Source organism: Varroa destructor, unplaced genomic scaffold, assembly GCF_002443255.2.
Source record: "Varroa destructor unplaced genomic scaffold, Vdes_3.0 BEIS01000004.1, whole genome shotgun sequence".
Classification (NCBI taxonomy): Eukaryota; Metazoa; Arthropoda; class Arachnida; order Mesostigmata; family Varroidae; genus Varroa; species Varroa destructor.
Genome location: NW_019211457.1, coordinates 44,353,151 through 44,380,450, shown reverse-complemented (window position 1 = coordinate 44,380,450; position 27,300 = coordinate 44,353,151). Strand labels below are relative to the sequence as shown.

The following is a 27,300-nucleotide window of genomic DNA, read 5'->3' as shown; positions in this document are numbered from 1 at the left end:
AGCGAAGGTATGAGAACGTGAAATGTTTATTTGTTTTTATAGAAAAATTCAATTTAATAGTGACTCATATAAACTGAGATCCAAGGGGTAAGTTCTCTCTTGAGGCGCTACGTAATAACTGTATTCGTAGTAGCCTTCAGTTCGATTCAGGCACACACGTAAGAATGGCGCGTTAGTAAATCGAGTGGTTTTACCAGTGTACCAGAAGTAGAAAGTAAGTGTATTATATCTCGTCTGTTGGATGATCTGTAGCTTGCTCCAGGGATTACCTCGCGAGGTTCCGAGATGAGATGTTCGAAGAGAACCGAATTGTTAGCGCTGATCGTGTGGTTGCTTGTCTCTACGGCTTATGTGAAACATGTCCTGCTTCAAGCGATAAAGATCTGCTAGTTGAAGAAAAAGACATTATTTATGCACCTATTAAGAGCTGTCTGAACGTCGATAAGCAAAGAAATATTATGCTCAGTCAGTGCTATCACAAGCAAGAAATCCTACGTAGATATCCGCTCGAGATCATCCTTATGTGTTCCATATGTCCGACAGCGCCACTTACGATACCAATGACAGATATGTTCATTAACAAAGCCCGCAAAAACAATGTGAAATTAACGAGAGCAGTTAACGTAAAAGTATTCACTTCGATGGGCATTTATTTTACTTTATGATTCGTGTACAGAAACGTTGACACTGGCAAAATTTGCATAGTCCACCTTAGTGCATCTATGCCCATAGAACTTTCATGACTGCCTGTGACTTGATTAAGTGCAGCAATGTCGTTGATCAGTGGCCAGTATATAGCTCGTTATGGCGTAGCAACGGTAGGAGGCCTTATCAGCACGCTGCTTCACACATTCACCTTTTATAGAATGGAAGTACCATCGTACTACAACGTTCTCGCAGAGACACCTGGTGTATTGACAGCTAACTTAAATAATGGTAGTTTCCCTTAGGAAAACTTCTTCGTGCGGAAGCCCTTATCACCATATTACGTACCAGTGGTATGCAGATATCGCACTTAGACTATTATATTATAAACTATATACATGGTCATGTTAATATCGTTGGGCGGTGTTAAAATTTCGGACACACGAACAATATTACCAGGTGGTCTACTCGTTTTCATGACATCGGTATACACCAACATCACGATGTTCTGCCCTGCGGAATGTCGTAAAGGCCGCTTCCTGATGATTCAGTTCTTCGTGTGAGTGCTATCAGCGCAGGAGGCTATCTCTATGCGAGAATTAATATTTTGCACATGTCGGCTGGAGTCAGCATCATCTTCGTTGTGGCACTCGTCCTTTTGCTGGCCGTTTTTCAAGATTTAGGTACGTTGACAACTATATTCGCCATACAGCCAGTAGCAACAGTAATTGCATTGTTCTTATGTTAATGGAGGCTAGCTGCCTGTATCTGGTGCGACCTGGCCGATCTGGAACTGGTTAGCAAAACTAGAAATGATTCCTCAGTTCACTTGTGCGATGCTCTTGTACGAATTGTTGTCCATAATTTTGTGCATTTTTACTTGTACAAAAAAGAATCAAGTGTTAGTATATAATCCTCAAGAATAGGACAGAATTTAAAATACAGATATAAATCTGTTTAGCAAAAAATATCTTGCCACACGCTACAGAACGGCTAAGCTAAAACAAGTCGAGAAACGTTTACTCTTACTTCCACCGTATGGAGTGAGCGCTAGATTGATTGTCAAATGTGCGACCCGTTACAGATATATTTGGGGACATAAAAAAGGACAACTCGCGTACAGTGATAGAACACTCGATAGGACCGCAGGTGTTAAAACAAAGCTTTATCGTGATTGGTTTCATGGGTTGTACAGGTAATTATCTTCTAACAACACCTAGAACAGGCTTATTTTGGTCAAATGTTTGTTGTCTACTTATTTTTCTACTTGAAAAATGGGACAGTTGTAAATATATAGCTAAGTGTCTTTACGATAAAGAAAAGTTCATGAGATCCGTAATGATTCCAAAAAATATATCTTACATTTCAGACGCCCCTTAATCTCACTTGTGCTAAACAAACGTGCCTAGAAAATTGGTAAACCAGTCGATACCCAGTATGAAACTGTAATGCTTCTGTTGAGATATATAAAAAAAAAGGAAAGATCACTGATTCCTTTAGAGTTTCTCACATATAATGTAAGCCCAGTGGGTTCCAGTACTGGCAATTAGAAAACTGATAAACTGAATTATTCAGAATTGCCTCAGGAGAATGATAATAAGTATTGTATATACTCTATTTACGTGGATAAACTTTGATGCCATGTTAATATTACAGGTGCAGCCGATCTTGAATACGTTTACGTTAACTTGCTATACGGATGGGAAGTCGAGCAGTAGACTTTTGTGAGCTCCCTTTCGATAACTGTCGTTTTTCTCCTCTCGCCCCCCAACATGCTCTTGTTTACAAAAGCGCTCAAGTTATCCGATCCGATGATGATAGCCATAGGGTTACGTGCTTCGGTTTAAAGTGTCTTATTTTTTCGATGCTCTTCCTCGACATCAGTGCGTGTTATGTTCGTAAGTAGGTAATCTGTCTAGTCTGTTTAATATTCTCGCGAGTGTCATTGCCTCCGCTTATTGAACTCGTAGTACAAAGCTGAGAGGAACTTCGATAAACGAGAGTAACAAACGTTTTTCTTATAGTAATATATATATATATATATATATATGTTTTTCTTCGTTGACGTCATATATGAGCTTCGTTCCTTTTTTTTACGAGTACGAGACATTTTAAATGTTACGTAACTGTCTTTCGGTCGCATATTATAATTCATAGTGCTGTATCACTACATAGCGAATCGTAAGTGATACAAACAGCAAATGCGAGAATTTAGACCATTTTACCGCAGCATTTTGTAGAATACATACGAGAAACTTACGGAGTTGTAAGTTGGGAGGGTGGTCAAAAAAGAACACGACCGCTGCATTATTTATCCTAAAGATGGATGCTAAAATCTGTTCGTTCTTCTACATTTAACCATCCCATGTAGTTATGTATCGTATTTGGTTTATTTGCTCTATACCTTCAGCAGCGCTATTTGTCACTTTGTTTCATTAACCGTCGCCATTTTGTTTCAGTAACTTTTATCGGAGTTCCGTTCATCGTATCAGTGACTGGTGTCCGAGCGCACATGTAGCCTCTTCTACAATCGAATGAAGTCTAACGTCAGCTTTCGAACGACCTGTGCCTATCGGTACGGACGCTGTGACGACGGTTATCTGCAGCAAGTCGATCGACTTCTTTCCTGGGCTCGTTTTTGCTGTTCAGGGAATAATCTTCTTTATTCCTGTTGTACTGGCAGCGTAGGTGACGAGTTGAGAAGGCGGGCAAACATTTAAATTGTTATTACGTATTATTACATTTTCCATGCATCATGTGGATGTAACATTGGACGTCACATTTAAAAAACAATCCAACAGATGCACTTCTATGCTAAAGGTCAGAATATGATGTCGTAATTCATTTGAACGACGTACCTAAGCATCAATAGATAACATAATGTAATGTTCGTACAAGAATTTGCCATGTGGAGATTGTTCTTTCTAACTGTTTTGTACCATTCGGTCTATTTACCTTTAGGCTTCCCTGGGTACTAGTCACTCGAAAAGGCCAGAACCTTGACAGAAAAACAGGCGGAGACAACATTAATTTCTCAGAGGTTAAATATTGAGCGTAACTGCGACATATTGCCGTATACAAGGACAGCATCCGTATATATGTACATACACACTGGCCAATGCATTCTAGGAACTGTAAAAACGCGCAAACAAACAGGACAAATCAAATTTATTGGACCTTTGACCCATTAGTATTACTAACTTAGATTTTGATAAATGTGTTTCGAAGTAAGTAAACTATATATAAAATTCTGTTTAGATGAAGGCGGAAACTATTTTTTATTCGATTTAGCCCGTATACAATTTTTAGCTAGCTTGATTATTATCTTATCTTTATATAACACTATACTTATCATTATTAGATAAATGTAGTTAGTGTGTTCTATCGTTTTGTTGCATGATCCAGCCGGTATACGAATAGGGTCTAAGGCTCTGTTTACGTTCCGTCTCGAGAGACAAATAATTTAAATGAACACACAGTCAAGTGTATTTTCTGCAAAGACACATTTTAATGGAATTTGTCATATTAATATATAAGTCTTTTTCCTTACCGCCATCATTGTTTGTATTCTGTTCGTTACCATCGACATGAGAATTTTTCAGCTTCCACATTTCATTTTGTGCGACGAGCCTATTTAATTACATGAATCGTCGCAGCTTTTGCTTCTAAATGATCTCCTTATTTATATGTTTCTGTCCAAAATATCTCTTCATCCACACTCGTTTCAACTTCCATAGAATGGCTCTCTAATCTTATATTTCGCTTGACCTATGTCTTTTTCTTAATTTATTCAGTGTCTCCCAATGTTTACATATATAATGCGTGCGCACCAATTTGGCTTTTGCCTCACATTTATGGGAGCTCCAAGTTCTTAGCGTGCGGTGCCGTGCTTATCGTTATAAGGACAACTTATCGATTAAATCAAAACGATCTGGCAAATGTTTTTCAGTATGGAATCAGAACTACTAATAATTATCCCAAACTATTGTGATATCCTTTATTCTTTATAGATCAATCACAAAACGACATTAAGTACAATAATAAAATAAACACAGCTTCGTTTCGGCTTCTGGAAATCATAGAAAAATCTCTGCTGGAACTGGTAATCGAATTGACACTTAGCAGCACGGATCTCTTTCCTTTTCCTATTGTAATGATTTTCGCTGATACATCATCATATTACGACACTGTGCTACATAATATATATATCGCCTTTTTTTGTATTATGTCTTCCTTCGATTGATCGGATATGCCAATGCCATTTTTCCACGTTGAGAATTCTATTTCAGATTGATCGTGCTTACAACAGCGTTCGCTCGCTATCAGAAACAAATTAGACACCGGACTCTATAGATAGAGTCCAATGTTAGATTAACTTCCACCAAAGCCCCATTCTCCTACCCCGTCGTAGTGTCCACTCCTTATTATATAATATAATTATGCTTCTGACTGTACCGCCTGTATATTATTATGTGACGACCGTCGTGCGAAAAATGTGAATTTTCCACGATCTTTTGTCTTCCTCTTAATGTATAGCGCTCCATTTTACCCAGATCAGACATCCTAACCTTTTCACGTTTAGCCAGTCTCCGCCAGTGCATCTCTCCAATCGCGTTTGTAATAAAACCGATCGGTCTGTCCACTGGCGTGCATAGCCGCCAAGAACGGAAGCATTACAGGTTAGGTGGATGAAAGAACATCATGGGCTATATATATTACAGCTGCATTTTTTTTATTGGCTTGTGTATTTCATTCAGTTGTTGAGGAACAGAAAACCTGAATAATAACTTTTTTTTATAGCTTCGCGTTGAAATTGCTCTGTATAATTTGCCGCTCTATGCGATTTTTTTACACCAATAGTTCCCTTTGACTAGCAAATTACGTTTCGCCCTTAGAACCGTTCGGGGAAGCCTTCTAGATGCTGCTCCTTGGATCCTAGCGTATGTGTACGTTCCTTTCAGTACCGTTCTATTCTGCCCCCTTTTCTTTTTGTTTAGGATAACCAACGGCGTGGTTTGTCATCATACATTTGATAATACCTACTTCTAACTCGCACTGATGGCGATCTCCTAGACTCATATGTAAATTATCGGTTACTTCTACATCACTCAATAGGGACCAGCACGGTTCCCCTTTGCTGAGTCACACAACGTTTCGTGTCACATCGCACAGTCTCTGCTATAACACTGTTTTCGTTCGTTACTTTCTACTAGGGTCACAATCGCGCACACAAAGCCCTGAGCGCACTAGGAAATCACTCGCGTTTTCGTATCACGTAATAACTGTTTTACGGCAAATAAAAAAAATTAGAATTAGATATCTATTTTTTCTGTTTTATTTCTCTTTTCCACTTATTTATATTTTTATTAGTCGTTTTTCCCCGCAGAGGTTTGTTTCCCTGTCCCTTGTGGACTTACTATTTTCGTACTCACTTCTGGATTTGTCGTCCATGCACCTCATACGAAAGCACTGGTTCACAGGAGACCATTGCTTTTTCTGTTTTGTTTCAGCTTAATTGACGGATTTGTCATTAACCTCTTTAGATTGTTCCACGGCTGCATAGGTTGTTGCTGTGTTGTCATAGTTAGTTTTCGCCCGTGACTGCTTGTCGTTTCGAAGGTTCTGACAAACAAACAATCTAGACGTACTTTTCAGGCTTACTTTCCAGTGGACTGTTTCTTTCGTGGCACTTATGGCCCCTGTAACAGGTGCCGCCTCTGTTGACTGGCTTCGTGTAGATATATGCAAACGGCATAACAGATACCCACCTCCAACAGATCTTAACATTCGAGTCGTTCGCGTATAGTTTTATATTAGCTCGTATTTAATTGAAACGTATCTTTAGTGCAACGGTTAAAGAACGACTTGCTAAAATGGCTTTTCTCAGCGAAATTGACCGAGCACATTGGCTTAGTCACACTTTAGAGTAATAATCTCGCACAAAACAAATTATATTTGAAATCAACGCTGTTTTGTAGAAACATCACAAAGATAATAAGTGTATAATCAACAATAGTGATATTTACCAATCATGTCATCAACGTCATAGGAATAATATCACCCATGCGATTCCTTGTTCTATTGATCGACACCGTTTAAACATCTGAGGTTTATTAGAAATTCGGCCTAAGATTAGATCGATCTAACTAAAACCTTGAAAAACCACATCTGTTTATCTCCGTGTTGCACCGCAATTATATCCATTTATCTCCCCGTACCATAAAGGCATTTTTTGTTCGAAACGTAACATATATAACTCACAGGAAGCAAGCCTCTCCTAGCGATAGATAATTGATAAAACGATTAAGACAATAAGCAAGGAACGAGCGGAATACGTTGACACAATGGCACTGTCATCGCTGTTACAGTATAAAATTGTCGACGCATGAGAACTTCCTGGCTCTAAAGAGGCCCGATGCGATCGGGTTAGAAATTAAATCATTAAGCTTATTTTGACCCGATTCGGCACTTGCAATACACCCTATTATCATATATATGTACTGACATCTGTTTCCTTTTCATCTCCTTTTTTAACGACAATGAACTCGCGTGCCGTACGTGAATACCACAACTGACGAAACGCAGTAACAATAATCTATCAAAACGCTGCAACTGGAAGATTCAATAGCGACGACTCTAATGAAAACTGATTGGTTTTTGCTTGATGCTTAATCTACGTGTGCAGCAAGAGGTTCTTCGTCCATCGGTCCGGGTGCAAAACCATGTCCATCCTACTCATGGACAGCCCTCAACACCGAAAGGTTATCATCGGTGATGCGAAATACGTTATACGGACCCATAATTTCGTTTCTATATATATGTGTATATATATGTATATATATATATATATATACATATATATATATATATATATACATATATGTATATATATATAATATTATTCTTTATTATGGAGAGTCTCTACGTTGTGGTCGACTCAGCTGCAAGGTCGTCCAGGACATTCGTAGACGTGTTGTTATTACTCGTTTGACCGCTCGTGCAGCCACAACTCGCGTTGGCGCCAGAGCCACTGCTGCTCCTTAAGCTGAGAGTTGCTCCTTCGCCACTTTCGGGTGCCACCGGTAAGCAACAGGCTGAATCGGTTTTGTTCGCAAGTAACTGAACGTAGTTACATTGTACAGGTTTGGATACCGCTAACTCCTCAAGAGCGTCTGCTACCGTAAACCACTTTCGTTTTCGGCCTAAGGACAAACGCAGAAAAGAATCCCCATCTTAATACTGCTGTCACTGCTTGATACTGTGAATTATTCGAATACTACAAAGCAAGAGATGATCTAGGAGTAAAGAATATATCAATAGTCATAGATAATCACTTACTCAGGAAAGTCTATAATATCACTTTGCACGGTATTTAGTAATCAAAAGCCCTTAGCAAATGGACGCTACTTTGCAAATTTACATCGATATATATATATATATATATATATATATAGAAACATACAAATCGAGCATAAAACGCTCTTTTCAGCGTAGGAGATTTATATCTGACCATGATGACCATAGTATATTGTGCACGAGGGTATACAACGCAAGCGAAATGTAGATAATTTACAACCAATACAACTTGCAATTTTCAATTTGAAAAGATTACCTAATTCTTCCCTTTTAATCCCCATTGCAGCCCCAGCCACTGGTAATTACAGACTAACAGGCGTATTTTAATGCATATAAGGAACTATATCGTTTATCAATTCAGCCTCCCATAATGGCCCAGTTCCTCCATGTGTCGTAAAAGCGCATGTTTCCGGCAACAGACTCTACACATATCAAAGTGGAAATCGAATCAGCGACGAGGTACGTTATCCTGTCGTAGTTTCCAAACACCTTGCGACACAGACGCAAAATAGGCTTTGTCACACTACGTCACCTAGCACAATCTTGCGCGCAAATCCTCTGGCCTGCCTTTAATGACTGCCATTATCTGGAGACACTGCTATTGAGAAACGGTCGCATGAGACTTGTTGAGCAGGAAGACCGCAGGCAACCAAGCAAGCCAGTCCGCCAAGCACAGGTCGAAGACAAATCGTTCACTAAATAGAAAGCAGCGCGGAGAAAAAGGTAAGGTCTATACCTAGTCTTGAATGGTAAGTATCGTGACTCTCAAGGACGAACATATCATGCATGCGGAGTACTATATTCTGTTGAAATTATTTAATTGCAACCTCATCATTCTCTATCAAAATAGGTGTTACACCAAGTTCGGCGATTAGCCTTTGTTAACATTCAAAAACAGCTAAAATTCATGTGTGATGTCAAAGATTCTTAAAACATGATTCTTTAGCTGCAATACGACACTTTTTCTTTGGACATAGAAACTTTTAGACAGATGTTCATTGTCGTATCGATAGCTTGGTGCTAGACGCTAAATCTTGAAAGAGTCAAAAAAAGCTAGACCGCCTCAGGGACTATTTTTGGTAGTCAGTTTGGTTGCAAGCCCTTACGCGTCTACTGCTCGCCTATGGCGCAACGCGATTAGACCAACCTCCATTTCGAGACCGAACGCCAGCAAAAACACTGAATTATCAGCTGAATGTGCTAGGTGGTAAAAACAAGTTACAAGCAAAAAAGTAAGAACCTGCAAATAACAAACAGAGCTGTGGGTGGACCCTGAACATCGTTAGCATGTGTCCTTAGACGCTGTTTGGGTTGCAAGTGAAAGTGCACCACATAGTACTAGGTATTAATCCACTCTGTATCTATAGAAATGAAAATTAATATATAAAAACGATTTTTAAATATACGAAAAAAAAAAATAAATAAACTTTCTCGAAAGCATAACGTTTTGTTTGCAACCATCAAGTCGAAACAGATTCTGCCGGCTGCGATAAACACAGCAACTAACTCAATTTCTCCGCGGTCGACTAATGCTCACCGATACTTTTGGAATCGTCCCATTCTTCTAGTAGCTCGCGGACCTGCAAAACGAACACTTGTGTTCGATGCCGTCGTTCGACGTTCTGAAACAACACATCACCAGAAAAGATAGTGCTGTCGTGAGCCTTGAGAATACTCGTTTCCTGCAAGATAGCAGTACGAGGCAACTTAGAACAGAAAGTTTTCTTCGTCGTTAATTATTCCGTAATTGTTTCCACCAGCTTTAGCTGGCCTAAATCTAATTTGACCTTGAAAAAACCTAGTATTTTTCTTCTATTAGGAAAAGCATTTTTTCGTGCTCGTTTGCACTCATGTAAAGCATCATTGTCCATTGTTCCACTAAACAAATATCGTAGAATTTGCTTAGTGGAACGGCCAAGTTCATGTCGAACATACCATACTGGTATATCTGCAAGCCGCAAGCCTCGCGAGACACCTTCCCAACCTCCGTATTGGCCTTTGCTAAATCTTTGCTCTTACGCAAAGCACTGATATAGTTAACTACGTTAGCGCTACCTACTGCAGTATCAAATTAAGCTAAATGGAGTTCTGACCAATTATTGATTAAGTGATCACAGATAAGGCTTGACATAGACGTGCGTATCAATGTCTCAAAAGCGAGTTATTCTATACGCTATTCAATTTCGCTAGATCAACCAGCACAAGCCTAAATAGCGCGAGCCAGACGTAAGCGCGATACGGAATCGAGTGCCCCGGCCGGTACTGATACTCGACTATCAGGTATCACCAGATCAAATAGTCACCACTTTTTAAAAATGGCTGGTAACTTGCCCCGCCCCTCTCGATTCATCTCACATAGGCTATACAGCGTACCATGGTGGCGATTAGTAGCGATTGGTCACTGTTCAGCGAATAAGGAAAATCACGTTTTCTTATTTTTCATTTTTAAGGAAAGAAGTCACTTTGTCACGCTGTGTCACCCTTAACTCGTCCGTCCAGTGCACCGTCTCTGGGCCCTCAACGCTGCCGCTTCTTGTATGAACATCACCGATGCAGCGACGACGCGAGTGGAAGGGTTGTATCTCTGTTCGTTTTGTCACCGAATCGCACACCGTGTTACAGTGAAATACCACTTTACTTCGAACACAGCTTTCATAGTTACTGCTATTGTAAAAAGGAAGTGATAAGTCTAAGTACGCTTGGGGACTGGTTAAAACTGACAGGAAAACTGCAAGAGATATTTAGTGGTCAACATTAATTTTTCTAGTTAATACGGATTAATAAGATAAACAACCTGAAGTTATAAATGAAGGCTTCAATACTATGAATATTTTCAGAGTTAATACTTGCAGTACATAATTCCATAACCTTTCTGTAATAAACCTCATCCACGTGCGTTTGTTCAAAAAATGTTGATCTTATAAGAGCGTTGGGACGATTTAAATGTTTAACAGCCCTATATAGTGGTTGCATTTAGATTTACGCATAAGATATTAAATGAAATCATGAATGAAGTACTGTCAAGTTTCACTATTGCCACGCTCCATAACACGCAAAGCCAGTGATGTTCTTAACTTACCTCAAAAATGCCAAGGCACCTGTCGATCTTCCCTTTCACACCAGCCTCCTCCATCACCTCGCGGATGGCTGCGGTCTCAGCATCCTCATCCGGTTCGAGTCCACCTCCAGGAACGATAAACCGATCTGGCGTTGATGACGATGACACCAGGAGAATCTGTAACACGTACAACGACAATACATTGTTGATATCAAGAACTAATAGATGCTGTCGACGGCAGCAATTTCAAAGAAAAAACGCATCGTTATTTTATGTTGTATTTCCAGTTTGCATAAAAACATGTCGGGTGACGGTATACAGTAATGTACTTACATTTCTTGGAGAAGTTTTGGACCTTCGACCCTTTTAACCGAAATCAAATTAAGACAACGCGGTTTTGCCAGTCCACCGCCTGCGGCTAATGGCAATGTTAGCTTGTTTTCATACAAAAACATATATTAGTGTTGAAAGATTACGACACGTAACAATGTATTACAAATCAATGTGTGAATGACTTGACGGACGTACGAATGAAGTTACCGATTTTACCATATAACATTGAAGCTAAATCGATAGAGGATGTCTCCAAGATCTGCATAAGTGCACGATCTTCATCGCCGAAACGACGTTATCCAATGCCAATGTGACTCTTTATAACACATTTACCGTCGTAGCTTAACGGCAAATATATGCTTTAAGCTACATTCGTTTGAAACTTTTCTATCAATTGACATTCTGACACCCCAACAACATAAGGTACATGACTTCCTCATACATACACCTTCACTAGCCGATTTTCAGTCGCCCCTTCTACAATAGGCCTCAGTATCGGTATTAAAGTTCACCAGGGTAGGTGGAAGAGGGGAGGGTCTCATTATGCGCAACCTGGGGAAGCCGAACGGGAAAAGAAATTCTTCCGGGCTCCTATTGCTTGGATTTTTAATATGAAGTGCACAAACGCTAGGTTTCAACCTAGACTACGTCCAGTGATTAGGAAGCGACTGTACTATCACTTGGATATCCAACATACGAATACTTTATGCTGCTAAATTTTGGAATTTCAGTGAAAACCAGTTGAGTTTACCCCAAGAACAACGAGAGATTAGACAAAAAGGCCTTAAGTAAAAGCACGGTACATGACTAATGCAAATGTTGGAGGAGAATAGATTGTTAAGACCACCGAGCAGGTGCTAAGATACCGAGTCTCAAATGCATTTTTAACCGGTATTCCACATGTAACGTGTTATAAAATTATAATACAAATATTGAAAACGTTAAGATAACAACAGGCTTGCCCTGGACTGACTTTAGGCGACGGAACTTTCTGTGCCCCTAAAAAGGGAAGCCGGTAAGTAAACATATTTCACTATAGGTTTACGAAAACCCATAGATTGAACTACACATGGAAACCCGAATGATAGTTATGTGGCCGTAAAATAAGGGAGAACAACTCGAATAAATTAAAAATTATACCCAACTAGTTTCGTCGAATTCGCTTGTAACACCTTAATATATACCTAAAGGCGCCTTCACGTAAAATGGAATCATCAGCTGAGTTTACCTAATTGGTTAAGAATTTAGACAAATGGACCCTCTAATATAACTAAACCCAACCATTTGCTCCTAGACACTTGTAAAGTCTCGCATTCTTTTCTTTAAGCCCTTAATCATGCAGTGGTGACCAGAAAAAAGCACACAATGCCCTCAGCGCAAAACTTTCAATACGATGAATTACCCTACGTCGAACAGATAACTTATTAAATATAACGTATAAATTGATGTCAAGCCTCCGACAAACTCACGAACGTAGTCCATTAGAACAGCTGACGTTCTGCTGACGAGAGAAACGCCATCGCACCTTCGAAAAATGAGCATCTCGAGCTTCACCCGTAGGATTAAGCTTTCGTACAAGTACCGGTATTAAAGATTGGCTATATCACGAATTCCAACTATGTGGTACTTTTGGACATTCGTCTTCATTTTTACCAAAATTGTTCTTATAGTTATTCCAATTCCATCTTTTAGTGCCATAAAGGGTCCTACCGTCAATATCTGCTATTTCCAGAGTGTACATTAAGGTAAATCGTCCCCTCAATACCGGATGTGCAGCCTAACTCAAGGAAGCAATCCTGAGGCACTGCTTAATCGTTACACTACAACGCTGCTTATATTTTACAGTTACACTTAACGATAGCTAATTGACATTTATCTGTAGATATCCTAAATTCAAGGGCGGTAGCTTAGTGGTGAGCAGCAAACGCGAACCTTGCCACGACCACATACATCTAGGTAGCAAGGAGTACTGGACGTCGTCGTCTTGCACCTACTTTGTCGTTAATTTAACTATCAGGTTCGCTTTGCCCGTTGCGATTCCTTATCTGTATCTGTCTCGGTACCCAGTTGCCGCGTCCTTCCATTTCATTAGCCTCTTCTAGCACGAACAGACCAAATTTGATCGGCGCTAGTAGCTAATCAGATATATCATTTTCTAAAGTACTTCGATTTCCTAGCCTCACAGAATTTATTACCTTGTTTCAGCACCTTCCTGGTGCAGTTATCCTAGTCAGTTAGGAATTAATAAGCCAGTACACTTTCTTTCTTCTGATATTTCACAGCCATCGTGCCATTTTGCTGCAGCTGCAATCATGCATGTGCTCCGTGCCATCCGTATAAGCTTCCTCTGATGTCCAATATAAACTCTGATTCTTCCGCTTCGACAGGCTACCACTTGCACGTAGTCGACAAATCCAATCAAAGTCAGTTGCCGTACGTTGACATTTTAAGATAGCAAGCCAGCAGACTGATACGTAGTAATACAGAGTGTTTGCTGGTCCTGCTTGTGGTGTCTCGCCTTAGAAGAATAGCATTTGTGGAGATGGCATCCAAATAGCATTTAAGTCGTAACGGTGACATACCGAAAGGGGTCTCCACAACATTCCATACGCTCGTTAGCTAATTGAAGCCTAGTTTTTTTTTGTTTAGTCGGCGATGTTCGCAGAATTAATATTAACCCATTTGCTTGGTAAGCATGTGCAATACTACCGCAGGCCTTATCCTTAACGCTATAGTTATCATCACAAGTTCGTCTCCCGAAATTGGCCTCTATAAGGCAGCTGCTTCGATAGCGATCATTTCAGCTGTACTTCAACCAAGCACCATTCTGTACCAGGTTAATGTGCATTTATGTTCATTTTTTCTCAAGAATCTTTCTACAAGAAACAAGATCGTATCACGATTCTCAGAGTAGCTCATGTACTAAGCAGTACAGTAGCTCCGTGGCGTTTATATTTATTTTGAAATGTCTCAGCCTCAGAAAGACTTCCCTATGACACAAATGAAGTGATAAACATGTTACTGCAAAACTGATATAACGTTACGAGAATAAAACGATAGCGCCGTTGCAAGGATGAATCAAACCGGTTTCCGCCCACATTCAATAATAAAGTCTCGTTTTTTGAAGAAACTAATAATACGTCTGTAAACATTTTAATAGATGAATTTTTTGTCCCAGTCAAATAGAACCAAAACCCACTAGGTAGCTATGATTCAGCTATGGCTCAATTCACTGTTTACCCGCTAGAAGTTTAACAAGCTGCATTCAATTAAAAATGCTTTATTGTATCTGAAGTTTATTATAGCAGTTTTTCGATCGACCCACGGTTCTAGCCACGCCTTGCACCTATGGAGCCACAATAGACGTTAATAAGCAAATTCGTTCTCTAGTACGTTGTTAGCTTTGCTAAGGCAGGCGGCACAAGTCTGTATCTACACTTATGTGAATATATCCGCCATTTCATTTGCCAATGAACATACCTTCTAATTAATTAGGAGCTATCAGTATTTGCAGAGATATTTCTTTACCTTCAATTCAATAACAGGTATTTCACTATTTGTTTTCGTTGCTGTACAGATAAGGAACAGGCTCCATTCGATCAAAGTGAGCTCGATTCTTATCCCCTCCTGCCTAACCCACACGACACCATCCTCGAAACCGGCAGAGCTCGCATCAATGCATACGTTTTACATTACTACACTACCCGTGTGACGGGACAGTAACCTAATCGAGATGTGTCTGTTCATTTATTATTGTAGTAGTAGCTTTCACGATGTCGTCTACTTGACTTACTCGGTATCTGCATCTGCTATTGCTTGTTAAGAAATTTACGGTTGTTGGTCAACGAAACAAACTGAAATAGAATACCGAAAGACTAAAAGACATTAAATCTAACGAGAACTCAACGGCCGACGTAATTCTTGTCAGGTCTTGACAGGCGTGCAGTAGAACGAACAAAAAGGACCGCGAAAATGTTATGGGACTGGGTCAGAACCCACTGATGGGTGAGCGAGACACTCCTGTAGTCTTATGCGAATCTTTTTTTTGCCACTAGATAGCCGTTAGTACTCAGTCACTGACCAGACGATTTGAAGCACCGTTCATGGAAAAGCAAGGGTTGAAAGTGAAACCAACTTGTGACGTTTAAGCAAGCGTTAGACATGGAGACAACGCCTTAAAAACTTTTCAACAAAAAATAATCCTGGGAAAAATATACTTCGTACATATGTAATCACGCTTTTAAATTGTAAATACATCACTGATATCACAGTACCACTACAGTAGAACCGTTCAGTACCTTTTCAGTCGCGTTAGCCCCTGTGAAATCTTATGCTCAATAGATATACCAGCTAAAACGTTCCAGATCAAATAAATCCTGACGTTATAGTGAGACGAATTATCTTATTAGAACGTCATTCAAGGTATGGCATAATTATTGCTAACTTAATTCACGATATTTAGATAATTATGGAAAACGTGATGGCCGTAATATGAGTTTATTCTTCACAACATTTAAACGAAGTTTACCATTTACGCATCAGCGGTAGTTAAAACTGCAGCGATAATGGCCGAGACAGGCAAGTGTCCACCCGACCGCCTCTCGATAAAACTCGAGCAATACAGATATCAACCGCAGCGCCGCCTCTATCGCTTGTACAATTTCCTGCATACTGACTGTATTATATAAACAACATAGGCTAAAAGAACACTAATGTAGCTCAGGGAAGCCGGCTAGAACGACACCAGCGCAACGTTTCTACCCCAACTTAATCAGCAGCGGCACGCGTAACCGCAAAATTGTCACGCGTGCATCAACCTAGATGCCAGCTAACGTCAGTTTCGCACCGTAGGAGCAACTCCGACCAATGGGCTATGAATGGCTGTTATGGTTTTCCTTCTACTTGTCTTCACCATTGTGCTTTGTTTCCACTTATTGATTTGAGCACATCCGTCAATTTCGACGGGCACACTTCTTTTTCTACATATGTCTTATTATCGTGATCATCAACGCGATCATCATAGACTTTATTATCGCTTACAGTGACCATCCTTAGCTGCTAACGTTGTTACCGAGACATGTTCTATGGACAGCTAAAGTCTAGCTTTCGGACACCCTTGCAATTGTTGGTCTCCTTTTGCTGGTGGCAGCTGACCACCAGAAGCATCACTCATCCCGCAGCCTGTTCCGTAATCGCCTGCCCCGATGGCCATCGCCAATCGTAACGGCCAACTGTAAGCCGGTGAACCCACAATAATTGCAACGCGTGAAATTAAAATCGATAGTACTAGTACAAGTCGTCTAAACAAGCATTATTAATATACATTGCTAAATGCTAAGATGCTGGCGAATCGATATAAACAGCGAATTAACATCTCAGCATGAATTTCAATGAAATAACATTAACTACCCACTTAATGTCTTTCTTGACATCGTCACGGGTGATTATGTTTATGCAACCCTGAAGAGCTTTAGATATTCGGGTTCACCTGCCCATAGCGCCCAGGCTTATTACGTACGTTCAGCTTTGTTACTTTTCGTGGTGCAGCGGCTTTATTCGCGTACAGAGTGCGTGTGTATGTCTGAATCGTTATTTCGCTGTCCATATATATTGTCTTCTATCCGTCTTCTTTTCGACGGCCAGACACCAAGGCCGGTAAAAAAATTTTAGGGGGCTAGTACGGTGGCTATTACGGTTTCTCGAGACGGCTGGAACTGGCTGTTGAGGCTGTCGACAGCGAAGCAATGGCGACCGAATGGCGGTAAGCAGTTCTGCACGATTACAGATACAGCTGCGGCAGTTCGGGCTCGAGTAGAACAACGATATACAATAGACGACTAACGAATGGGCCGGCACAAAGGTGCTATCAAACCCTACACTGGTTCACCCTTGCACCACCGGGAACACGGTAATACTGGCGTGGTATGGATATCGCTTCAATTCTGCCTGCCTATCTGTCCGTTTGCCTATTAACTGTACGACGAATGAAAGGAGGGACCAGTGTCAGCATCGGCAGCGAAGGCCGAAACGTCCGCCGCAGCAATCGACCACTGATAACTAGCGTCAAACCAGGCCAGGCCAATCCAGTCAAACATGTATGTATCGGGCAGTTACCGTCACCAGACACAACAGACAAACGAGCGTCACGGCTGGTACTATTGCTGCCGCTGTTGGTCGCTAGTTTGATGATCGGTGGCACGTTACTATGTCGTTTAGCGCCGACGATGTCGAGGGCGACCATTCCGTTTCGTCCTGCGCTCGCAGGCGTCCGGCCATGGGTACCAGCATCACGGACGAGTGCAGGACGACTAGCAGTGACCTGTGGTTGCTGCCACTCATCAGCCAATAGACGACTGCAAAGGACGACCACCCAAAACCTGAAATAGACAAGTAAGCCGGCAAATAGAAGCAGTGCTCCTGCAGTAAACTGTATGCGAACGGTGGAGGATAATACCAACAACATCGGACGCTGCCACAGTTAGCGAAGAACAGCAGTACTACAGAACGGAATTTCTGTCTAGTCAGTTTCTCGTTACTCCAGTCTCGCGTCGAGCGTAGTACAAATCATCTTAGCAGCGGAGCAATGTGTGGGTGCAAATGAACGTGTCTTCTGCGCACGACAATGAGACGAACGGCCAACACGGCAAGACGCAGTGAAATATGTAAATTGGTAGGTGCACCAAAGTAAATAGATGTACAACTATGTGTTACAGCGTTTGAAATGGGTAAATGTCTAGGAGGACACCCGATAGACACTGGGTCAGGTTGTGATGGTCAACTATTGGGGGTAATTACCACGACGCAAGAGCAAGGAAGACCAACTTCCTCGTGGTACTGCCAGTGAATTTATACGCGCAAATGACGTCACTGCTATGTGGCAACAGTAACAAAGTGTAGCGTCCCAACAAAGGGAAAAATGACAGGCCATTTACTGTTTAATTTTTGTGACGTCGAAAGGAAAATAAAGGCTGCAGCGCTTAAATACCTCTCTGTAGTATGAACGGTGTCTTTAATAATGTCGTCAATACCCCTAAAACTTAGCGGACCGTGCGCCGCCCGGTCCCATCGCCACAGGCTCAGTAGCTATACGTAGCCATTGGTAGTTCGCCTCTTTCTTTGCATATCAAGCAGATGAGAAGCTGTAAAAATTCTCCAACTTTGATCAGTATATTCTGGCCCTCACAACAGTATTACCTACCTCTCATTCGGCTGCTGTATGTTATACGTAGTAATAATAACAATAATCTCTGGCCACTCAGTGTAGAAGTGCAGTGAGGTCAAAGGGCAGCATAATAGAGTGATATGTACAGAAAGATCGGCATTTGCTCAAACGGGAGAGGGTTCGACTGGCATCGCTTAATACTCTCTCGAGAACATGACAACATTGTTAATACATACGATCAAGCAGGCGATAACGGCGTTAATATTGAGGAAAACCTTTTATAAAACAGAATAGTAAAAATTATAATATCGGCAACAACTTCTACTGTAATAATAAAACAAACATTCTATCATAAACGTTAATATGACGAAATTGTAAAGGTTAATGCAATTCTGTATACGAACAAATGAAAATAGAGCATTCGGTTAAGCACTTGTTAATAGTGAAAGTTACTATTTAGTATCGTGTCGGGATCCCGCGTGCAGTTCCAGTTATGTTTGGGCTTCACGAATGCACTCTAAAACAGATACTTCGGCGTTACCGTTAAGCATAGTTCGTAATACTTCAGTCTACGAATATGCGACAGTACAAGAGACATACGCGACGTCTAATACGCACCTCAGTTTCAAAGCCGTCCCGTACACACAGACAGGCCGCTCGACGTCGGAATCCATCCTTGTCGTAGGTCCTAGTGGAATTGGGCTTTTCCTTCATCGTGCTCGTGTATGAACGTGAGTCCTTTCTTGTTTGGACGATTACTGAACACGTTAACTCGCACCTCACTTACTGGCCTGTGCACACAAAGAGGTATCTATCGAGCACAAACACCGCAACGGAAAACCGCGCAGGTCTTCCACTGATCGTTGCACTGTGACCCCGCCGAACACGGGGGTGACACGGTCGACGAGTCGCGTCGTTGCCGTTAAGGTTTTCGAGGCAGATGTGTAGCGCGTAGAACGTAACGTGTCGCTAGGGGAGGGAGTAATTTTCCTGTTGGGTTACTACGATAAAAACAAAGCAAAACGATTCACGGGAAAGCTGTGCGCCCTTTGTATCCCTACTCATCGAACACATATGACTTAACGCTGATGGCGAATCGAACCGGTGTTGCCAGGAAAAATGGCCCAGCTGTTTTCTATAAACTCGTTGCTATTAGAGTGATGACAGAATTTTATTTTGCCGACCGGTGATACTTTACTGGTGCTGTCGTTGACCGCTGTTGCTGCCGTACCGTTTCATTTGTGCTTGCCGTGCGGCTAGCATCGATGCCGGTGGACTTCAATAGTAGCTTCACCAATAGAACTGTTGTTTCAGTCTGATCAGACGACCTACTGTAATTCCTTACTCGTTTTGTGGATAGTTGACTTTTTATTTCGGCAATATGATAAGAACAGCACGGCCGATTAATTGCTGCTGATGCACCACAGGCGGGACCACGAAGGCTAATCTTGATCAACTGCGACTCCTAACGAAATAACGAAACACGACACAATAATATATCTAGCAATGGGTAGTCGTAACATCTACTTAGACTCAACGAAATGATAGATAAGTGAGTCATGTATCGTATCATCAATACGACTATATCTCAGTCCGCTTTCTGTATGTCTGCGATCATCGTGCGACGGCCACAAACTGCCACGGCCTGTTTGCCGATTAACCATAACACATACCGAGGCGGTTATTTCAGTCGACTGCGTCGAACGCCAGTTACCCCACGACGCGCCGCAGACAGAAAAACAAAAATGTGATATTGCAAATTGGCAAAAAAATTAGCGCTGGCGAGTGATACTGCTGGCACAGAGGCTGCTGGGGAACTGGAAGCAAAAATCCCGCTGATAACACCGTTGCTTTTTTTGCTATAACTTGCAGTAATACTGCTAGGGCTGACGCTGTGGCTGGCGATACGACACGAACCATACAAATTCTCAGACTGAAGAACGACGGATTCACCAGCTGATGGACGACTAATAAGATTTTCGTTTTTATTCCGTCTGTTCGGCGGTGTTTAGTCTGACAAAACTGTCTGCCTAACTGCCTAGTGGAACTGTCGACTAGGCCAAATAACAATAGAAATTAATTGTATCGAGATTGTTGTTTTTTTTTCTGACTTGACTCGGCCTGCTATTGCGTTCAACTAGTGACGCCAGAGTGCTGGTTTGGTGGCTGGCTGGCTGGCTGGCTGACTGATTGACTGACTGACTGACTGACTGACTGGCAAACGGCTGTTGTGTTGCCTATCGTTACAAATGTGAAGGGGACGTTGGCGGGAGCCTAATAGAAGGGCCCGCTTCACGATACTGAACCTCCATTGGGCGCGGAAACAATCGCTGACTTGCTGCGTCTGCGTCGCTTGGTATCTCGCGGTTTACTCGAAAGTTTATTAGCGTCGAAGCTGGGAAGCCGGATGCGGTCACGAGACGACCGATGATATAACGGTTGATGAGTACAGCCTCGCTACACTGCGAGTACCGAGTACGCTAGTGCCACTACTGCTCGGAAGACCGCCGCACGCCGATTGCACAGCACGGCCTAAGTGCACCCGTTGTGGTGCTTCGCTGCCGTGGAAGCTGCCTGTTCTTGCGCCCTTTTGCTGTGCCTGCCACTTGTCTCAGAGCCCTTTTACATCGACGCCCGTAATGGTGCTGCTGCTGCTGCCGCCGCCGCAGTAGGAATAGTATATCGACGTCGTTCGTTACTGTTTCAACAAACAACACTGAGTGAACAGCAGCCAGCGAGCGAATGGTGCGACCAGCTGCGGCGCCTGCTGCTGCACGGCGCGTATCGTCTGCGAGCACAGAACAGTTTGTTTTCATTAAATGAACAAACAGGGCATTGGGAGAGGCTGTTGCAAGAAGAAAGAGTGAGTAAAAGTTTCGTCGTCGTCGTCGTCACCACCGAGTCACGACTGGTGGCTGTGTGATAGCGTAAACAAGAGTAAGTCGGGATGAAGCGATTAGGGTCCACTTCGAGGTTGGCACGCGCGAACATTTAAATCCGTTTTTTGGCTTTTGTTGAAGTTTTCATAAGAGACAATGATTGGGAGTAGTTGGACATTTCGCTTTGCCACAAAAAAACTATTTTACATTATCAAAATAGGTGAAGAAAAAAAAACAAAGTCAGGGAAGCGAATTTTGTTTCTGAATAACTTTTTTGCAAATGTTTAATATCTCAGACATAATTCGAGTACCTGACATCTTGGACAATATCTCGCATTTTTCCAGAATGTTAACCGCTCGATGACATTCGATTTTGGCTGATTTCCGTAAATGAAAATCGGAGAAGTTGTTAATTTTTGTCATGCCAGAAAATACTATTTTGGTTAAGTGGAACGGGCGCTTCACTTATATACCAGTACGGTGGCCATTACTATGTCTTGAAAATGATCAACATCACATACAGATGTTTAAAATACGCATCGGTAAATGCCAGGAAACCTATTTTCACAAATGATTTTAAAAATACTCGTATAAACGTAGCTAAATATGATTCAAACTTCAATTTAGATAGTCACTTGCATAGTTACTGTATATATGATAAATGTTTAACTGTTTATACAATATACGTTGCTTTGTTAAGATGAGGGTTTACAACAGTTAAGCCAATAGGTTCATCAAAAGAAAGCTTACTATTGAAGCTTATATAATAAAACGTTAAAGATTTTTTACCTACCTTTTTTCTTTTTATATATTTCCTTTATTATTACTTTTCTTTATACAATAATGGTAAATCTGCTAAAACAGAATTGTTAGTTTATTGACTCTTCTGATTTTGAAGCGGCCATTCGAGATTTTATTGTGCTTTTCGATACAAAGATCACGCAAAAAGATGATATATATATATATATATAAGAGCGCGTATTATTTAGGTTCGCCCTTTCAAATTTCTAGTTGATATGTAAAATTAATTCCACTACCGGTTACATATTTTAGAGCATTTTGAGTCTATCTAACCGTTTTTCTATGAAAAAAAACAGGCTTCCGTATGACGACAGTACCTCTTTTCCACAATAAATAATGGCGTTTCCTATATCAGTAGCACCAGCGAGTTGCTCGAAGTAATGACTCTGTCTGCTAGCTAGAGATATGGTTATCCTTATCAAAGTAATGCTGACGGAGTCGAGGCATATTGATTGAAAAATGGGGCGGGAGGAGGAACTCGCATGCCCAGTTTTGTTGAATTTGCGAGTCTCACACCATCAGCTACCGGTAACTAATATGCATCACGCATTCGGAAAATTATCTGTAAAAAAAATATTGTTGTCTACGTTAATAGAGGAAAATAAATATGTATCCATAATGATTTGGATTTTGAACATAAATTTCGATTATACGAGTAACATCTGATGTTAGCCATTGTTTACAACTTAGCTTGGTTTTGGATACCTTGGTAGTTTCGGGTTAACTATTGACTTCGACGATTTTTCTCTGATTTTCAATGCTGTTAACCTTCAGTGATTTTCCGTACTAGTGGTACGTAAGCATGCTCCAAGCTTATAGACTAAAAAAAAATGTGTCTGATTAGCACCTTTAGTATTGAGATGGGATATTATAGACTATGAGGTGCCATATACATTATATGGTTTATTAGAATATTTCAACGAAAATAGTAATGTAATAATTCGCTATATTTTGGGATAGATAGATAGATGCATTGAAAGATAATTATTTTTAATTACCTTATGAAAGAAATAGAGCTTCTGAAGGTTAGGAAGTAATAAAGCAGTGAAATCATTTTTAGTAGATGCGTGTCGATTTTTCTTTTATCATGCTCGATTATGTTAGCGACTTGTATATACAAGTCGCTACAAGTTGTATATACAACTTATCATCCTAGAGCGATTATTGATTAATATGTTGCTAATCATTTGCGATCATCTGAGGCCTAACGTTTTGTCAAGTTTTAATAAGACTATCTACTCGAGAGGATGGAAGAAAGTTTGTAAGTCGTTCAGAGACATTGGTTTGTAACGATATAATTATAAAGGCTTGAATGTTAAGAATTGTTTTATCTATTCGAATCAAAGTCTTTCTATAATAGGAGGTAAGACTTTAAACATGCTTCTTGTCGATGATGAGCTTTTTGGAATAATCTCTGCAGTAAGGAAACTTCCGCAAATATATATATATAACTCAAGGTTTATTAATACAGTAAACGCAAAAGATTTCTTTGATAATTTGTTTTTAGCGCCATGACGTCAGACCATTCAGTTAAAGGAATACATATATTCAGAGGAAGATACTAAAAAGAACGTAGATTTAACAATGACTTAGAATACTCAATTGAGAAATGAGCTCGGCAAACATATAGGCATACCTTTGTGACATTAACCCACCTGGCCCATACAGAATTAATTCAAAAATAGAACCAGTCAAACACTTTATTATTAGTTAATTCAACTATATTCATAGATAAAAATAAATTTATATATAAATTAAACACACCCAGCCACGACGCGTCTTTTCATAGTATGGTTCAGATGGGCGATTCTCGTAAACCAACGACGTTAAGAGGAGTTGCCTTCTGTCGCCTTTCATTCCAACAAATTCCGATTACGCCGAATTAAACTTCAATGGTAATTAATCCGGTACTGCTTCGCCTGCATCCAGTTACCAGGGCAGGCTATTATCTCACAATTTTGTTGCTATCACAGAATCATTTCCTATCACCGAACTGGAACGAAGAGTGCTTCTACGTTTTGATTGTTTTTTTGTTTCCACTCATCCATACTTGACCAAGTTCGCTGCAGACGAATAATTTGGTGGCCGTTAGACCGTCGAATATATAGGGTGTTCCAAGGGAACGTATACACTGTACCCTAACTTCTTTCGGCACTACAGTGACTGGTGCCACTTATTATATGATACTACTACTACGGTATTCAGATGGACTTCGGTAAAAATGGCGAATTTTATTTATAACACGACGGAGCATCTACATGTTATCATCGTAATGTAAGAGCATATTTTGATAGGAATCTGTTAGGCAGATGGGTTGGACACAAAGGCGCTATGGAATACCCCGGCCGTTCCCCAGACCCAACGCCAATAAACATTTTTTGTGGGGATATTTAAGCGGCTAAGTCTTCGCCCAAAGCAGAAAAAAAATTACAAGCTACAATTAAGTTTCTGATTGAATAACTCAAAACTACTGTGTAAGAGCTTCAAATCTTGAAATCTAAAATAGTAGTAACATGTAAAGAAACTGAAATTATAGTAATGCAACCTGCGTACATTTTTTTGGGCCATCCTGTATTTGATACTTGCACCGGATCGCTGATGAAGAGACACGAGATTTCCTATATTCTAAGATTCCATGCTATATACCCTAAAGGCATGATCAATGTTAGATTGCCAGTCGTTTAAAGACGGAATACGAAAATCTATATATATGTATATATAAATATATATATATATATATATTGAAAAATGATCACTTGTGCAGTTGTTCTTCAACGAGTCACAAAAAAAGGTTAGGTGCTATATTTCTGGACTTTTTTTTATGTTATCTTAAACCCGCCGTCAGTTTAGCCAGCTAACACAATAGGAAACACTACCAAATCAAAAGCAACGAAGCTTTTTGTTCACTTCAAATACCAGATACAGACCAAACATCAAATAAACCTCTTAATCACTAATTTCATCATGAAAAGAAATAACTTCTATTTCTTTTCTATCACTTTTAGAAAATAAGTTGCTAGTCAACAAAAGAAACTTTAAGGAACACGATGTAAATATCAAATGATAAATAGAAAATTCGTGAAGATAAATAACATATAGTAAGCCTGTGCCGCCAATTGCGCAGGCCTCATATATGACATTGCAACTAACAGCTTAGCAGAAGCGAAGATCACAATTAATACGGGTGAAGAGTAACCAGAGCTTGTGTAATCATACTGGGTATTCTTCATCATGCAAGTTAATTTTTGTTGCGACTTTCAGCTCACGCAAGAAGCTTTATGCAAAAGTGGCTTTTACCCCAGGATTAATCCGCTTCAACGACGTTCTCTTCGTTCGGTTATTGAAATCGCTACTACTGTTTCAGACTTCTATAGTTATCATTTACTGCATTTAGAACAATCAGATTGTGGCTGTCATCATGACATGCGTATAGCAACGGGAAATTCTCATTTCAGCGTATCGTAACATATGTTTTCTTGTTCAGAATCATCTAGGTTCAATGGTAAAAGGAAGCGTACGTCGAATCAGTTCCGCCTGATCGCCACCCGACTATGATATTATGAGGGTAACTAGATGTAAACTGAATGTATAGTCTCCCTATACTACCTCTCCTCTGTCCTAGATGGCTTCTTGTCATGCCTTACATCTATCAGATAGCAATTTAAGCCTCCCCAGCTCAATTATCTACATGTAGCGTTGATACTTCTATGCAAAACAGCACTGTATGTTGGGTCAACCTGACCTATCACGCCTTTGTTAGAACAATTGTCAAAGACGGAAGAGTAAACGTCTAGTGGCGACAGGTACAATGCTCGTAAGAGCCGTGTTTATTCCGAACGGTTTCGAACCGTTGCCATCGGCGTCTTGACGATAACAACGGTGACTGATGATGAATACTTGCACCGTGTACTTCCCGCTAAACCGTTCGTAAACCGAATCTGCGCTACCCAGTCATTACGGAGATGCCTTTCAACGAGATAATACCGTATGCAGCAGCGGCGGCGGCGGCAAATGTTAGGGTTGCTAACCAGTAATGAGCTTACGTCCCGATTAATTGAAACATGATTAGTTGAAACATCTTGTTTTGCTGTTGCCCTTTCTAAAGGAAAATTTCGGATGGCTTTGGAACCCGGACGATAAATGACCAGATGGAGCGCTGCGCTGCATCACTTCGGTATCATCCACCGGTGAATAAGCAGGCGAGAGAGTGGTCGCTCCTTTCGTACTTTTCACTGAACTGTCGATTAAAGACAGTTATTTGGGTCGCGATGCCTTACAAACCGATGGAAGTAAACGGGCGTTGGGAAATACGAGGAGTCTACGAGACAGGAATGTGACGGACTGACGGATGGTTCAGTGATACCCGAATTATATATATAGTACGGATAGATCTATAACGCATTGCAGATCTGTCTCTAACCGAATCACGGCGTGTAGAATGCTTCCCATCACCTGTACATTCAACAAAGATTACTCCGGCCCGGTAGAACATAGAATCCTTCACCCAAGAATCTCCCGAAGGGTTGTTAGCGGTAGAATTTTCATGGATGCAGTTTATGTTAGCAGGAGTTTTAGAGATGCTATCAGCAAAAGTTCGGGATATGTCAGAGTGAAAGTTCGTTAGAAGTTCGTGCGCGTCATTCGCATGTCCAGCGGGCCAATCGTTACTCGCAAGAGACCACTGGAGGGAGACAAGGAGATTGGAAAAAGATGGAGAAGAATAGACAGAGAAGTGGAAAAAAAAGTTGATTTTAGCATATCTTACAATTTTTGTTATCTAAGCATTGGTTGAGGTTTTGTGCTACAGGAGAGCTGTATATTATGATCCTAACGGTCGAATGTTATTCCCTATACATACGATATATATTAAGAGATATTGTATGGATAGGAATATGGCGCTCGATCGACACGCACGAACTAAGCTAATGGCTACATCCGATAACGAGCAGAGAGTGGCTTCTGTAGGGAGAGAATGTTACCTCATTATAACAGGAACGCTGTCCATCGAACGTCTAGGCTAGCGTGACAAACCCATCACGCAACTGCTCATTCCCATCCGAAACAAT

The 27,300-nt window shown here is 40.8% G+C and overlaps 1 protein-coding gene and 2 long non-coding RNA genes across 5 annotated transcripts; 1 reads left to right on the top strand and 2 right to left on the bottom strand.

The window, feature by feature from the left end:
- The first annotated feature begins 1,258 nt into the window (after positions 1–1,258).
- LOC111248681 (uncharacterized) lies at positions 1,259–12,510 on the top strand. 2 transcript variants are annotated; one of them, XR_015326677.1, is made up of 4 exons: positions 1,259–1,328; positions 1,730–1,840; positions 2,302–2,543; positions 3,105–5,720. It is a non-coding gene; the product is annotated as an uncharacterized LOC111248681 (long non-coding RNA). The 2 variants fall into 2 exon arrangements; XR_015326678.1 differs by lacking the exons at positions 1,259–1,328; positions 2,302–2,543 and adding an exon at positions 10,452–12,510 and having other exon boundaries at positions 1,728–1,840; positions 3,105–8,724.
- On the bottom strand, positions 4,130–21,593 carry Aps (diphosphoinositol polyphosphate phosphohydrolase 1 Aps). 2 transcript variants are annotated; one of them, XM_086987483.1, is made up of 4 exons: positions 19,173–21,593; positions 11,081–11,236; positions 9,539–9,683; positions 4,130–7,847 (listed from the first exon to the last, which is right to left on the bottom strand). In XM_086987483.1, the coding sequence occupies exons 1-4, from the start codon at positions 19,266–19,268 to the stop codon at positions 7,567–7,569; spliced, it is 678 nt and encodes a 225-aa protein (XP_086843609.1). In that variant the 5' UTR covers positions 19,269–21,593; the 3' UTR covers positions 4,130–7,566. The 2 variants fall into 2 exon arrangements, with proteins under 2 accessions (XP_086843609.1, XP_022657154.1); XM_022801419.2 differs by having other exon boundaries at positions 9,539–9,623; positions 19,173–21,587.
- Positions 15,874–19,166, bottom strand: LOC147756258 (uncharacterized). The gene is made up of 2 exons (XR_015326683.1): positions 16,806–19,166; positions 15,874–16,623 (listed from the first exon to the last, which is right to left on the bottom strand). It is a non-coding gene; the product is annotated as an uncharacterized LOC147756258 (long non-coding RNA).
- Positions 21,594–27,300: the final 5,707 nt, after the last annotated feature.